The sequence below is a fragment of the Mastigoproctus giganteus genome, chromosome 7 (genome assembly GCF_048544385.1).
Source record: "Mastigoproctus giganteus isolate SK-2022 chromosome 7, ASM4854438v1, whole genome shotgun sequence".
Classification (NCBI taxonomy): Eukaryota; Metazoa; Arthropoda; class Arachnida; order Uropygi; family Thelyphonidae; genus Mastigoproctus; species Mastigoproctus giganteus.
In genome coordinates this window covers 71,649,382-71,664,763 of record NC_143581.1, presented here as the reverse complement: position 1 = coordinate 71,664,763, position 15,382 = coordinate 71,649,382, and the positions used below count along the sequence as shown (strand labels likewise).

The window sequence follows — 15,382 nt, the reverse complement described above, 5'->3', positions numbered from 1 at the left end:
CCACCATTACTTATGGAAGTGAAACTTGGGAACTCAAGATCAGCTGAAACTAATTATATTAGGAATCAGACTTGCTCCTGTTAGATAAGAAGAGAAACACATGGATCAGGCAGAAAACTCAAGTAAAAGACATTATTATCAAAACTAAAGAGCTGAAATGGACTTGGGCAGGACATGTAGCTCGAAGACATGACAACAGATGGACTAAGAAAATAACAGAATGATAACCAAGAAGAGCTAAAATGAAACCTGGAAGACAACAATGGAGATAGACAGATGAAATTCAAGAGTCTATGGGCAGTAAATGGATGGCCATTGCATAAAACAGAAGGAACTGGCAAGTTGCTGGAGAGCCCTTCATCCTGCAGTGGATTGAAAATGGATGATGATGATGATGATGATGATGATATGTGAGTTAACCAAAATATTGCACTTTATTTTGACATAATTTTGGTTCATTCAGGCAGCGAATGCATTAAGCACAATCCTATTGTAATCCCTTTTTGAAAAATGAACTATAACCCTGTCCTTTTATCAATATTTTTGGAACTCTACCCACTTTGTGACATTGTATTCACTATTCCTTATCATCATTAATCCACTCATATTCTTTATGATCAGATCAAGGACATTTGAGCCCCTTGCTCTCTCTCTCTCTCTCACATGCTGGAATAAATAACAGTCTTCCAGCTTGTTCAAAAATTTAATCCCACTTAGTGTAATCTTTCAATGACTTCCAGTCTACAAGGGATAAGATAAAGTTGCACATAACAGTGCGATTACACTTGCTTGCCTATTGAAGTTCCTAAAGAGATTATCATACTCATCCTCTTCACAGTTGTTTTGACTTGTAACACATCCCAAATATCATCTTTCTTTTACTAGTAATTATTGCTTTGTTGTAATCTGACACTACAAAGACTCCATTGCCACTTGGGGGCTTGCTCAGAATCTAGAACTACCCAGTTGCCCTTTCATTAAGAAATATAACTTCCGATAGTCTATTAGAGAAGGACATTACGTGGTATTACTACTAAATTAGTTTTAAGAATATTACATGGTAAGTTTGTAGAAGAATACGAGAAATTTACCTAAATACAGTATGTAGAACACTTCCATATGACGCTCTCCAGAAATTAAAACAAATAATAAAATTAATGCAAAACGATTACAGTAATAAATTAAAAACAATTAAAAAACAATTTTAAAAAATAATTTTATTTAATTTAATTTTTAATTGTTTTTAATTTATTAATGTAATCATTTTGCGTTAATTTTATATTTATTTTAATTTCTGGAGAGTGTCATACGGAAGTGTTCTGTGTACCATATTGAGATAAATTTCTCTTATTCTTCTACAAATATTGAAATACAACATAGAACATATTGAGCATTGTAGCTCTGTTTTAACTATCAAATACATGTTGTTTTAAATTAGATATACTGATAATTCAGGATAAAATTTTTACAAATTTTTGACCCAATCAAATTATGATGTTACTAAATTCCTTATTGAATTCTTTCATTGGGCTATGGTTTTGGTTCTGAGAATTTTTACTTGGAATCCATCTTTTACAATAAGTGGATTGTGTTATAACTAATTTCAGTCCAGAAAGACATTAAAACATAATGTTACTAAACATGTTAATATTACGTAAGCAAAAGAATTCAGAAATGTTACTTTTAATTTGATCTAATTGGGACTAATTTGATCACTCCTGACTTACCATATTATCTAATTTAAAACTTGGCATGTTATTTTGTATAAATTTAATTAAACTTAATTTATATGAAACTTACCATGTGGAAAGGTATATTTTCTTAAAAATAATCTCCCCCAACTTTTCTTTACCAGTGATCTCATGCTACACAGAATCAACTTTCATCTGTTTAGTGATATGATTATATTCATGCAGCATTCAATAAAAACATAACTCCCTGATCCCAGCACTTCTGTTCCTGCTGTATTCCCCATGATGAAATTATTTTCTTTTCTGAAACACACTGTTCTTCTTAACAGAAATTGTTACTCTTAGAAAAAAGAATTAAAAAAAAAAAAAAAACTAGCCTTGCTCTCACTTCTCTCATATATCAAAGTTTATTCCATAATTTCCATTATATTGCCAAGTGTCTCACATTCTGTTACATCCTATCAATGGAGGTGGGTGCAATTAATTCTACACCTATTCAATTATACAAAACTATTATAATTACAATGCACAGACAAAAACCATCATGAAATATAAATAATTATGCATAAAATTTTGGATGGAAATAGGTAAAACATTCCTTTTTTTTCTTCTTTAAAATGACAAAAACAAGTGCATTATATTTCTCCAACATTTTAGGTATGCAGAAATCAACAAATCAAGATGGTGAAGTCCATTTTGGTACTTTAAATCAATCTTCCAATGAAAAAGATTATATACTTAGTCATAATTATGAGAGCTTCCTTGGACTCAGGGAAGGTACCCATAGACTGGAGACGTGCAAATGTGACCCCAATTCACAAAGGAGGATCAAAGGCTGACACAAGTAATTATAGACCTGTGAGTTTAACTTCTGTTCCAGGAAAATTAATGGAGGCACTGGTTAAAGAAGCGCTGCAGGATCATCTAGACAAGACTTCAATTATAGCTCAAACACAGCATGGGTTTGTTAAGGGAAAGTCTTGCCTGACCAATTTGTTTGATTACTATGATGCAGTCACAAAAGAACTGGATGCAGGGAATAATTTTGATATTATATACTTGGATCTTAGAAAGGCTTTTGATACTGTTGCACATGGAAGACTGCTACACAAATTGGAGCAGTGTGGCATTAGAGGCAAATTGCTGCTATGGATAAAGGGGTGGTTGAGGGGAGAGAAGACAGAGAGTGGTAATCAATGGACACTGCTTACAGTGGACTAATATTATTAGTGGATTCTCTCAGGGTTCAGTATTGGGTCCATTATTGTTTTCTGTATTTATAAATGATATTGATGATGGTATATCAAGCTTAATGTCCAAGTTTGCAGATGATACAAAGGTTGGCAGGGTTGCTAAGGACACTACTGATGATGCTATGCTGCTGCAACAGGATCTGGAAAGTTTAACATTGACAAATGTAAAGTACTACACATGGGAAACAGCAACCCCAGAGCAACGTATCAACTCTGTGGTACTACACTGACAGTGGTAGAGAATGAAAAGGACCTGGGAGTAATTGTGCAGGCACATATGAAGTTCTCTCAGTAGTGCAGACGGGCTGCAAGAGTAGCTCATGGTGTCTTGTCAATGATATACAGGAATTTTTCTAGCAGGGATAAGGAGGTGATTATCCCCTTGTATAAGGCAATGGTCAGGCCACACCTTGAGTACTGTATACAGGTCTGGAGGCCTCATTTCAAGAAGGATGTAGCTGCTGGAACGAGTACAGAGAAGGGCAACAAGGTTAGTGAATGGAACAAAGGGTTGCTCTTATAAAGAAAGGCTTAAGTTTTGCAAATTACAGTGTCTGGAGACTAGGCACTGGCGAGGTGATCTGATAGAGGTGTATAAAGCCTTGAATGGTTTGAGCATGCTCAATGCTAATGGGATTCATCCTCTTGTTTAGAATAATCACCTGAGAGGGCATAAATTCAGATTGAGGAAAGGCAGAGGTAGGATAGATGTGCGGAAATTTGCCTTTAGCCAGCAGGTAGTTGGTTGGTGGAACAGACTTTCATCCCTTGTTGTGGAAGTTGATAGCCTAAATAAATTTAAGGCTCAGCTGGACAGGTATTTCGAACGAACAGAGGGGTGAAATGGAAGTGTTTTTTTTTTTTTTTTTTTTGGCTGATGCTGCATAAGCTTGCTTTCTTGCATCATATGCCTCTACTAATGCTACTTTCCATACTGTTACCTTTACTTCAACCCTGTCATTAACTATCAGCACGTAAACTATCTCAAAATCTTCTGTTCCTAGTAATGATTGCCATTATGGATTCCATATTTTCATATAAGTAACAATGTAGGTCCACTGCTTATGCCACTCTTTTTTGAATAAATAAAATGGAAGGGTTTGGAAAATCATTTAATGGGTGTATCAAAAAGAAGGAACACACCCTTCCTACGGTATATCATCCAATTTTGGCAGTGTGATGTAATTCTTTTTCATGATATATATGGCATTTCTGTCTTCTAGCTTCTAATACTGGAGTCCACAAGAGTTCTTTCATCTACTGTTTTTCTCTTGTACATTACTGACCTTACAATGATTTGAAATCCTACAGATTTTCTGAGTATTGTACAGTCCACTCCAATTTTCAGTTTCATAGATAATTGGCTATATAAACAACAAAATATACTAGAATATTATTATTATTAGCCATATGGTGCAAGAAGCCTAAGGCTTATGCTGCACCAGCCAAAAAAAAAAATTTCTGAATTACCTTGAGAGAGAGAGAGAGAGAGAGAGAGAGAGAGAGAGAGAGAGAGAGAGAGAGAGAGAGAGAGAGAGAGAGAGAGAGAGAGAGTCAGAAGTAGAAGGGAATCAACAAGAAAGAGAAGAATAATGATATCTAGCTCAGGACCCTAGGTGTGCCAAAACCCATATGCACAGATGTGAGCCCCCTGGGTTATCTATCAGCAATTCCTTAAGAACAATTCCACAGGTAATTCTGCAAATCAGCATTTAAATTGCCATCAATCCATAAAAACTCAATCTTGCCTTATTTTCACATGGCAACTATTGCAACTTCAATAACAACACTGGACTTCTAGATAAGAACGAATCTCTACATGGGTTATAAAAACACAATTCATGGCAACTATATTCACTTCACCGACAATGAATTTCTAGATAAGAAAATTTCTCTATTTTGATTATCTTCCAATTTTTTATCATAGTACCACCAGAAATGCATTCAAAAGCTGCTTCCTCTTCATCTGAACAATCAAACAGGTATTCTCTTTTATTGAGAGGCTAACTCTACACAAATTTCAAATTCAATTACAAATTGCAATCATGAAATACTGTTCTGACAGCTGAAGTAATACCTTAAAAACTCTATACTCATTCCTGTTCAACTGAATGGATTTCTGCAAAGAATTCCACAGACATAATTCTGAATTTGAATCAAGAATTCCACAGGCATAATTCTGAATTTGAATCAATAATTCCACAAGCATAGTTCTGGATTTGCATATAATAATTTCACCATACCGTTAAAATAACCTTTTGCATTTGGAGTCACAATAAAAAATAAAATAAAAATAATAGATTTATTTCATTTTTTTTAATAATTTAGGTAAACTGTTTCAATTCATAATTTATTTATGTAGATTTCATGAGCTTCATTTATTTATTTAAACCCACTATGAAGCTGCTTATAAAATTTGATTAATCAATTAGCTTTTGGATATCAATGTAATGTAATATTTAAAACTACTTTAAACTTTATTCCTTTTAATTTTTTTTTCATTTTCAAAAAATTTCAATAAGTATATAAAGATATATGCTGTACTATAGCAAAGATCTAATACATACTTGCAAGCATTTGAATACCACCAGCACTAACATTCAACTGCACAAGGTTTTCTTTAATCTGGGGATCCAAAGATGCAGTCATAGCAGATACAAGGTATCGCAATTCAGGCATTACTGATGGGGCAGTCTTAAGAGTATCAACTGCTTTTAGTGCTTCATTCCAGCTCAAGCCTGCTGTGCTTAGAATTCCATCTATTCCTAATTCTCCAAACTGGATAATATATAAAAAAAAAAACAAAAAAAAAAAACAGTATTTTCAATTATTATGTTTATTCATACTAACTGATCAATCTGATTATTGATTAATATTTATTTAAAAAATATATTCATTTAGTTAAATATTAATTTATTTAAATATTTTTAAAATAAAACTATATAGTTAAATTATTATTAGTTACACTGAACAAAGATATGAAAAGTGAAGATTGATTAAAACCTGGATAATAAGTATTTCTGTTATTAATACACATGATTGAAGTCTCCAATTTTGAAGCTGGTAACTATAATATGTACTTCAAGATAAATTTAAGGCATCATGTTAATTTTATCACAAATTTATTACTTTTTTCAGTTCATATTGTTACGGGAATTATTAACTAGTATATTTCCATTAAAATTTCAATAGAAAACTGTTGAATTCTAACTTTGGATGATATAACTTGGAGACACAACATGCTTTGGTAATATCTTCAAAATTATGGCATAGCTAATGCTATCATGTGTCATCTGAGAAATTAAGAAAGTTTTTAGGGCTCTCCTTCCAATTTGTGTGTTTTTGCAGCCAGCAGGATTTAAACTGCTTGTGGGGAGAACACCTCCCAAAATTTCTAATAATCTTTTCAATTCTTCTTTAAATTTATCCAAACTAATTCACTTTCATCAATTAAAAAACTGATTTATGCAATTGTTTGTGATCACATAGGGCAATTTGAAAATATTGTGGTGGGGGATGCAATTTATTGTTTTACCACTTACCATTGCCATTTGATGACTTAACTAACACTTCAAACTCATAAAGTTCATTTACAATGCTGCTATTATTAGTGTACAAGCAAATAAATGTATCCAGTTTGTGTTTTTAGTAACTCATGCACAATTCATGTAACTGCTAGTCTCATGCAGAGATAGCCCCAAAATTGGTTGGACCCTGTTCAAGAATTACTTGTGAGGTCTGAGGGTCCTGTGCAAAACTTATAAGGGATGTTTTTGTAATAGTGATTTTTTTAAAATTTTTCAAATATTACAGTAACTGAGAAATAATTTTATATTATACTGTTCGGTTTTTTTTTTTTTAGGAGCATTAGCACCTAAGGCTATATTGCTCCGGGCTTATGCGGTGGTCATTCCCTGACCTTTCCGCATCCTCCGTATTTGGTGTTCACGGGCTCGAACCCCGGTTTAATCAAGAAATGTGTGTGCTACGCACTGCTGCTCCTGCCCACCTGACTACGAAGGCACCCATATTATACTGAACAAAAATTTTAAATAAGAATAATATTTGATACATAAATCAACAATATTGTTTTGACCATTTGAGTGCGGGCCCTGTTAACCAGAACCAGTTGAACATGTTTGTGGCCAACACTGGTCTCATGTAATCCTAAACAGGTAATGTCCCCAAATCCATTTAATGCATCCTTAATAGCATCAAATATCCTTACATCCCTTCTATTCAAGTGTATCCTGTCTCTATAGAAACAACCCGTTCTGTTAAAAAAGCATTGGCCATGCCAAGAAAAATTCTACCAGATGTACCAGATGTGTTTTATAAATAAGCATAAGGAAAATAAATAAGGAACTCGGTCTGTTGACGAAGCTAGCGGGAGTCAGACGTGTTCAAAGCCGTTAAGTGGATTTTCTTATTTATTGATTTGAAATAATTATTTTTCTAAAATTTTTGATATAACTTTAGTAGTATAGCATTATTTTGTGATTTTCTGATTAATCTGGTGTATTTATTCTTTACTTGGCCTTGTAACTGCATAAAAGTATCGGTAAGGGTATCAAATCCACGTGTTACAAGTTGCAGAACAAGAAGTTTTTTAGCCATATTTAGCTGCTTTATTGACCAATGGTTACATCAAATTATTTTCTATAAGTAGCTAATAGACCTAGTCAGGATCCTTACTTTATTCTAAATAGAGACAGCTAGATTTGGAAGTTAATTAATAGTTAAGTGTCCGTAGATTTACAGTTCGTAACCTGCCACCATTGTTATACGATACAACGTTATATCACGAACTAGATAGCTTAAGCTTAGTATAGTACAGTATATAATATAATATTGTCAATTAATCAGTAAAATCTATTAATTTTGTTAAACTTCGTTGTCAATTAAATTGTACTTTTAACTAAATACATATAACGACTGAGATTACAAAAGTAACATAATTAATTAATACATGACTTGATATGGAAGTTATATAAACGGAATCGTAGATAATACTTGATAATGAAAAATATATATATATCGTTATAACTGTGCTGGGATACAAGTTTAGGGTTATAATTTTATACTGAAATTGAAATTTTATTGAAACTAAATCGAAATCATGACTGAAACCAGAGCAGCAAAACAATAGGCTCAAGCTAATGGGAGTGCTGTGGCTCAGGGTAGAACTGAGGGGGGGGGGGCAGTTGCCCTCTGAATCACAGCCTTTTCAAATGCACTGCTTGCATGATGTTTGTGGAGCAATCGGGTACGGAACATGATATTGCCATGGGGGATGTCTTTGTGTTTGTGCGATGCAAGGAGTGTAACGAAATCAGGCGACAACTCAGCGTTGTTATGGGCCTATATGAGGGCTTGAAAGACAGGGTGGATGCCCTCGAAGGATCTAAATTGAGGGGCCCATCAAGCTCTCAGCTGCCCACATCAACACCAGAGCTTGCACTTGGTCATCACGGAACACAGCGGCAACCCCCAAGGCAGAATGCGCTGGTCCCACAGGAACTAGTAGTTGTTGGTGACTCTATTATCAGGGAAATGGGGAACATGCTTTGTAAAAAGAATAGGTGGAACAGGACCAGGGTATGTCTGCCAGGGGCAAAGGTTGATGACATAGAGCAGATATCATCTTTCAAGGGCCCAAAAGGTGATATAGTTGTACACGTTGGCACTAATGATAATAAGAGTAGGAGACCGGCAGAATTACTTAAGAAGTACAGGTCACTGTTGAAAAAAAGCCGTGAATTAGGGTTGAATATGAAAGTGTCTGCAATTCGGCTGAGAAACAATAGGAGGGAGTATATGATGAGAGCCTTGTTGATCAATTCGGCCCTGGAAAGATTGTGCAAGGCTCAAGGGGTAGAATTTTTTTCAGCCTGGCCTGTACTTGTTAACAGGAGACACTGCTTCTACAGGGATGGGATACACTTAAATAGAAAGGATGCAAGAATATTTGCTGATGCTATCGAGGCAGTGTTAGGTGGGACGGAAAACTGCTAGCTTGGGGGATACAAGGACTAATAGATTAACAGTAGCCACTGGCAGAGGTGAAAGTGATTCTTGCACTGCTTCTACTGGAATGAGCAGAAGCCTGGAAAACAAGATGCAGAATATTTCAGAGACTGCTGGGAGTCATTGCGGTACAAGTAAACACATGGGTTGTGTTAGGGTAGCTAAGAATAGGAACAGGTGCATGTAAACTTGTTAGTTAGTTAGTTAGTTATTTGGTTTTTAGGAGCATTAGCAACTAAGGTCATATTGCTCCGGGGATATGCGGTGGTCATTCCCTGACCTTTCTGCATCCTCCATATTTGGTGGTGAAGGGGCTCGAACCCCGGTCTAATGTAAACTTGCGTGTACAGCAATGCTAGGAGTTTGGTAAATAAATTTGATGAATTTGAGGAATTGCTCAAAGCATTAAAGTCGGATATTGTTGGGATATCAGAGACCTGGTGTCACACAGATATAAGGAATGCAGAACTGGAATTTGGGGAGTACAACGTCTACAGAAAGGATAGACAGGATAGGAAGGGAGGAGGGGTTATGCTATTAGTTAAGAAATACATAAAATCCAAGGAAGTGAAGCCAGTGGACATCGCTGGACAGTCGAGTAAGTTTGGTGTGACATAAGCATTGGGAGATCAAAATTGAGAGGAGTGTGCTATAGGCCTAATGCCTCTGATGAGTATAATAAGAAACAGTTCAGGGAAATAGAGTACGCCAGGAAAGCAGTGAGTCTTGTAATGGGGGATTTTAATTTCCCAGATATTGACTGGAATTTGTGGAATAGTCACTCACACACTAGCAAGGCTTTTGTGGATTTATTGCATGTTTGTTTTCTACATCAGCATGTTCGGGAGGCAACTAGAGGGAGTAATACTCTTGATTTTATTATCAGTAGTGATTCTTCATGCATTGAGAATCTGCAGATAAGGGAACCACTAGGTGGCAGTGATTACAGTGTTCCTAAGTGGTATTTACTCAAAGAGGTAACTACCATTAGGGGTAAAGGGAAGGGTTTTTGCTTTTGTAAAGGTGACTACAATGGTCTTAGACAGTATTTAAATTCTATACAGTGGGACCAACTGATGATGTTACCCACAGCAAATTCAAAATGGGAAGCATTCAAAGAACTTATCTTGGAAGCTACTAGGCTTTACATACCAACTAAGAAATATTGTTCAAGGTTTAGGCTTAAATGGATGTCAGAAGAACTAATGAGACATATGGCAGAGAAGAAAATTGCGTGGGATAAATATAAATTAAAATGTGACACAGAAGATTATGATAGATATAAGTTTATCTGTAGCCAAGTTACAAAGGAGGTTAGGCAGGCAAAGGCAGATTATGAGAAATCTTTGGCAAAGAATGCAAAGAATAACAGCAAAGAGTTCTTTACTTATGTAAACTCTAGAAGGAAGGGGATGAATCAGATTGGACCACTTGATATCGATGGTTCAACTGTTGATGATCCTGCTCAGGTAGCTAACAAACTAAATGAATATTCTGCATCGACATTCACACATGAGGAGTTATTCAGCGAGGGGAATGCCAGAGGTGTATTCAACTCTGCAATAAGCTATATAATGTTGTAATAACTGAGGGTATGTGGAGGAGATATTAGCATTAGCATTAGTAGAGGCATATGATGCAAGAAAGCAAGCTTATGCAGCATCAGCCAAAAAAAAAAAAAAACCACTTCCACTTCACCCCTCCGTTCGTTCAAAATACCTGTCTAGCTGAGTCTTAAATTTATTTAGGATATCAACTTCCACTCAAGGGATGGAAGTCTGTTCCACCAACCAACTACCCGCTGGCTAAAGGCAAATTTCCGCACATCCTATCATACATCTGTCTTTCCTCAATTTGAATTTATGCCCTCTCAGCTGATTATTCTGAGCAAGAGGAAGAATCCCATCAGCATTGAGTATGCTCAAACCATTCAAGGCTTTATACACCTCTATCAGAACACCTCGCTAGTGCCTAGTCTCCAGACACTGTAGTTTGCAAAACTGAAGCCTTTCTTTGTAAGAGCAACCCTTTGTTCCATTCACCAATCTTGTTGCCCTTCTCCATACTCGTTCCAGCAGCTCTACATCCTTCTTGAAATGAGGCCTCGAGACCTGTATACAGTACTCTAGGTGTGGCCTGACCATTGCCTTATACAAGGGAGTAATCACCTCCTTATCAATGCTAGAAAAATTCCTGTATATCATTGACAAGACACCATGAGCTACTCTTGTAGCCCGTCGGCACTACTCAGAGAACTTCATATCTGCCTGCACAATTACCCCCAAGTCATTTTCATTCTCTACCACTGTGAGTATAGTACCACAGAGTTGATATGTTGCTCTGGGGTTGCTATTTCAGATATATGTAGTACTTTACATTTGTCAATGTTAAACTTCATTTGCCACCTCTCAGCCCACTTGCTCAACTTTTCTAGATCCTATTACAGCAGTGTACTGTCAGTAGTGTCCTTGACAACCCTGCCATCCTTGACATCCTTGACAACCCTGTCATAAATACAGAAAACAATAATGGACCCAATACTGAACAATGAGGGACTGCACTAATAACATTAGTCCACGATGAGCAGTGTCCATTGATTACCACTCTCTGTCTTCTCCCCCTCAACCACCCCTTTATCCATATCAGCAATTTGTCTCCAATGCCACACTGCTCCAATTTGTGCAGCAGTCTTCCATGTGCAACAGTATTAAAAGCCTTTCCAAGATCCAAGTATACAATATCAAAGTTATTCCCAGCATCCACTTCTTTTGTGACTGAATCATAGTATACAATCAAATTGGTCAGGCAAGACTTCCCCTTAACAAAACGATGCTGTGTCCGAGCTATAACTGAAGTCTTGTCTAGATGATCCTGCAGTGCTTCTTTAACCAGTGCCTCCATTAATTTTCCTGGAACAGAAGTTAAACTCACAGGTCTATAATTACTTGTATCAGCCTTTGATCCTCCTTTGTGAATTGGGGTCACATTTGCACATCTCCAGTCTGTGGGTACCTCCCCTGAGTCCAAGGAAGCTCTCATAATTATGGCTAAGGGTTTGCTTACCATCCTTGCTGCCTCTTTAATATAACTGGATAGATCCCATCCACCCCAGGTGCTTCTCACAAACCAGCAAGGCTTTTGTGGATTTATTTGATGACTGTTTTCTACATCAGCATATTCGGGAGGCAACTAGAGGGAGTAATACTCTTGATTTGAATATCAATAGTGATTCTTCATGCATTAAGAATATGCAGATAAAGAAACCTTTAGGTGGCAGTGATCACAGTGTGCTGAATGAGCAGAAGGCTAAAAAACAAGATGCAGTATATTTCATAGACTGCTGGGAGTCATTGCGGTACAAGTAAACACATGGGTTGTGTTAGGGTAGCTAAGAATAGAAACAGGTGCATGTATGCTTGCGTGTACACAAATGCTAGGAGTTTGGTAAATAAATTTGATGAATTTGAGGTATTGCTCAAAGCATCAAAGGCAGATATTGTTGGGATATCAGAGACGTGGTGTCACACGGATATAAGGAAAGCAGAACTGGAATTTGGGGAGTACAACGTCTACAGAAAGGATAGACAGTATAGGAAGGGAGGAGAGGTTATGCTATTAGATCACCTCGCCGGAGACTAGGCACCAGTGAGGTGATCGGATAGAGGTGTATAAAACCTTGAATGGTTTGAGCATGCTGAATGCTGATGGGATTCTTCCTCTTGCTCAGAATAATCACCTGAGAGGGCATAAATTCAAATTGAGGAAAGACAGATGTAGGATAGATGTGCAGAAATTTGCCTTTAGCCAGTCGGTAGTTGGTTTGTGGAACAGACTTCCATCCCTTGTTGTGGAAGTTGATAGCCTAAATAAATTTAAGGCTCAGCTGGACAGGTATTTCGAACGAACGGAGGGGTGAAGTGGAAGTGTTTTTTTTTTTTTTTTTTTTTTTGGCTGATGCTGCATAAGCTTGCTTTATTGCATCATATGCCTCTACTAATGCTAATGCTAAAAAGCACTATGGCACAGTTGACTCTTGTGGCTGAGTAGAAAAATTTGGGAAGCCGGATATTCAACTGTCACATAATCAGTGACTTACTGTAAATGTTTATGGTTGAGGCTCATTATAGCAACCCTCTTTTTTAATATACCAGCATGTTATAAAAACATATGTGGTAGGGCCTGACTGATTTTCCATAAAGCTAATGATATTTTACATTCATTATAAAGAACCTGGATGACAAGCAAATTCTATAAAATTTTCACCACTCAATCATGTTTTATACTTTTTTGTCACAATATTAGCATTTCAAAATGAAAGAATACTAATTTATTGAAGCTAATAACGAGCTTGCAGCTGACTGAGAGAAATGATTCATTGGTGATATGAAATCAACTTCAATAAACAAATGAAATAAACTAGGAGTTTATTTCATTATACAGTATGTATAGACAGAGGCGTAGCTAGGTTTTTGATGCCCTTGGCAAATTCGTGGCTATTCGCCTTTTTTCGATAATTGGTAAAATCATAATAAATAAGTACAGTTGGACCTCTGTTTAACAAACGTCTTTATAGCGAATTTTTCTATTTAAAGATAAATGTTTTCTTTTTACCGAATTTTTTTAGAATTTGCTAAATAGAATTTTATTCTTTACTGAATTTTTAAAAATTTTTTTTATTTCTTCATTTTATGGAAATTTCCATATAATGACTTCATTACGAGACTTAACTGGGTATACATCGTTCGCACCCATGGCCTTCAAGCAAGCAATAATGCTGTTGTTACGCCGAATTAAAAGATAAAGAGATTACCATGTGCAACTCAGTGGGACCCGTAAAACCTATCTGACTTCTTGTCCCACATACCGAGAAGTCGAACTGGTCAACTACTTTTTGTGTATCCATAGCCAGTGGGCAACCAAGGTGTATTAAACATTCGGACAATAAGCTCTGGTCAATCTTCTATTGTAAGCACACTGTTAGAGATTTAGAAGAGAGTGGTTTTTCTTTATCCCGACAAGTGGTCATCTGTTGTTTCGTGGAAGTGAAACAGCACCATTTCAAAGCTATTGGCCTATCATCAAGCACATTATGAGATACAGAGGAAATGATGCCTCCCACACTACCATCGTAGTTTTTTCTTAAGAGTTATCTATGGTGCATCCACATCGATATTATATAGAAAGAAAACTCTTACTCTTAACATATTATGCCTTATTGCATTTAGTTATTTTAAATTATTTCACTTCATACTTTTGTTGCTAACAAATTAGTAAATTCATTCTGAATTTTTGGAGATAAATAATCAGAGTGGTGTTTAATTTGCGATTCCAGAACATTTTTCATACCAACGTAAAATTGGCTGACAAATTTTATCAAGTTTAAAAATACACCACAATTTTTTTTCTTAGGTATTGATATTACTAGCATATCCACAAAATGCCAAATTATTTTTAGCACAGAACAATATACATTTCAATATATGATGCCATTTCGAAATTTCACTTCTTAGTGCTGCTTGTGCAGCATCGTCAATTAGTCCACCTTTTTGAAGACCCTTTTCTAATAATTTCCATTTTGTGAAATTGTTTATGTGTTGTAATGAATTCTCATGAAAAAGAATGTTTGGATTTAGATGTTTCCAATCCTTAAATCTATCTGAGCTGCAAAATGGAACATTATTTGCGTCAGAGGCATGGAAAACAATATATTCATCTTTAGATAAGAGGCATGGAAAACAATATATTCATCTTTGTTTTTGCAATAAAATAACCATTTCCTGTCTTTTTTTTTTTCGATACCTTCATTTTTGTATTTCCATGAATTATTGAAACATTGGCCGTTAGTGACAGGATACGTATTTAAGACTAAATGTTCGGAACCGTGTTGCACCATAAGAGATCTGTTTTTGTGGGTAAGTTCCATGTGGACGGATCATTAAAATTCAGACCTACATGTTCCATGTTAATATTATTGCTGCCAACTGTTGTTGGTTATTGTCCACACTTTCTAATTATTTTAAAATAACTTCAACTGTTTGAACTTTTTCTTGGACTTCCATTTCAGTGGCATCACCATTTGTTTCATCTTCATTTGAATCATGTTCGTTTTCTTTGTCACTTTCAGGTTTGGAGTGGCTTATTGTAAGCTAGTTTTGTAATCTAGTGGAATATTTTTTTCTAATTTCCTCTTTATGCTGTCTTTCTACACGGTACTGATGTCCACCTTTATTTCTTAGCATTAGTAGAGGCATTTGATGCAAGAAAGCAAGCTTATGCAGCATCAGCCAAAAAAAAAAAAAAAAAAAAAAAAACCACTTCCACTTCACCCCTCTGTTCGTTCAAAATATCTGTCCAGCTGAGCCTTAAACTTATTTAGGCTATCAACTTCCACGACAAGGGATGGAAGTCTGT

General features: G+C 35.9%; 1 protein-coding gene across 5 annotated transcripts in view; it reads right to left on the bottom strand.

Annotated features, from left to right (window-relative positions):
* LOC150082988 (uncharacterized) overlaps window positions 1-15,382 on the bottom strand; it is a 1,785,507-nt gene that overhangs the window by 683,399 nt on the left and 1,086,726 nt on the right. For all 5 annotated transcript variants that reach the window (XM_090377722.1, XM_090377724.1, XM_090377725.1 and 2 more), the window contains one exon: window positions 5,512-5,722. In XM_090377722.1, coding sequence (XP_090233848.1) covers window positions 5,512-5,722 — 211 coding nt within the window. The remainder of the gene's footprint in view (window positions 1-5,511; window positions 5,723-15,382) is intronic.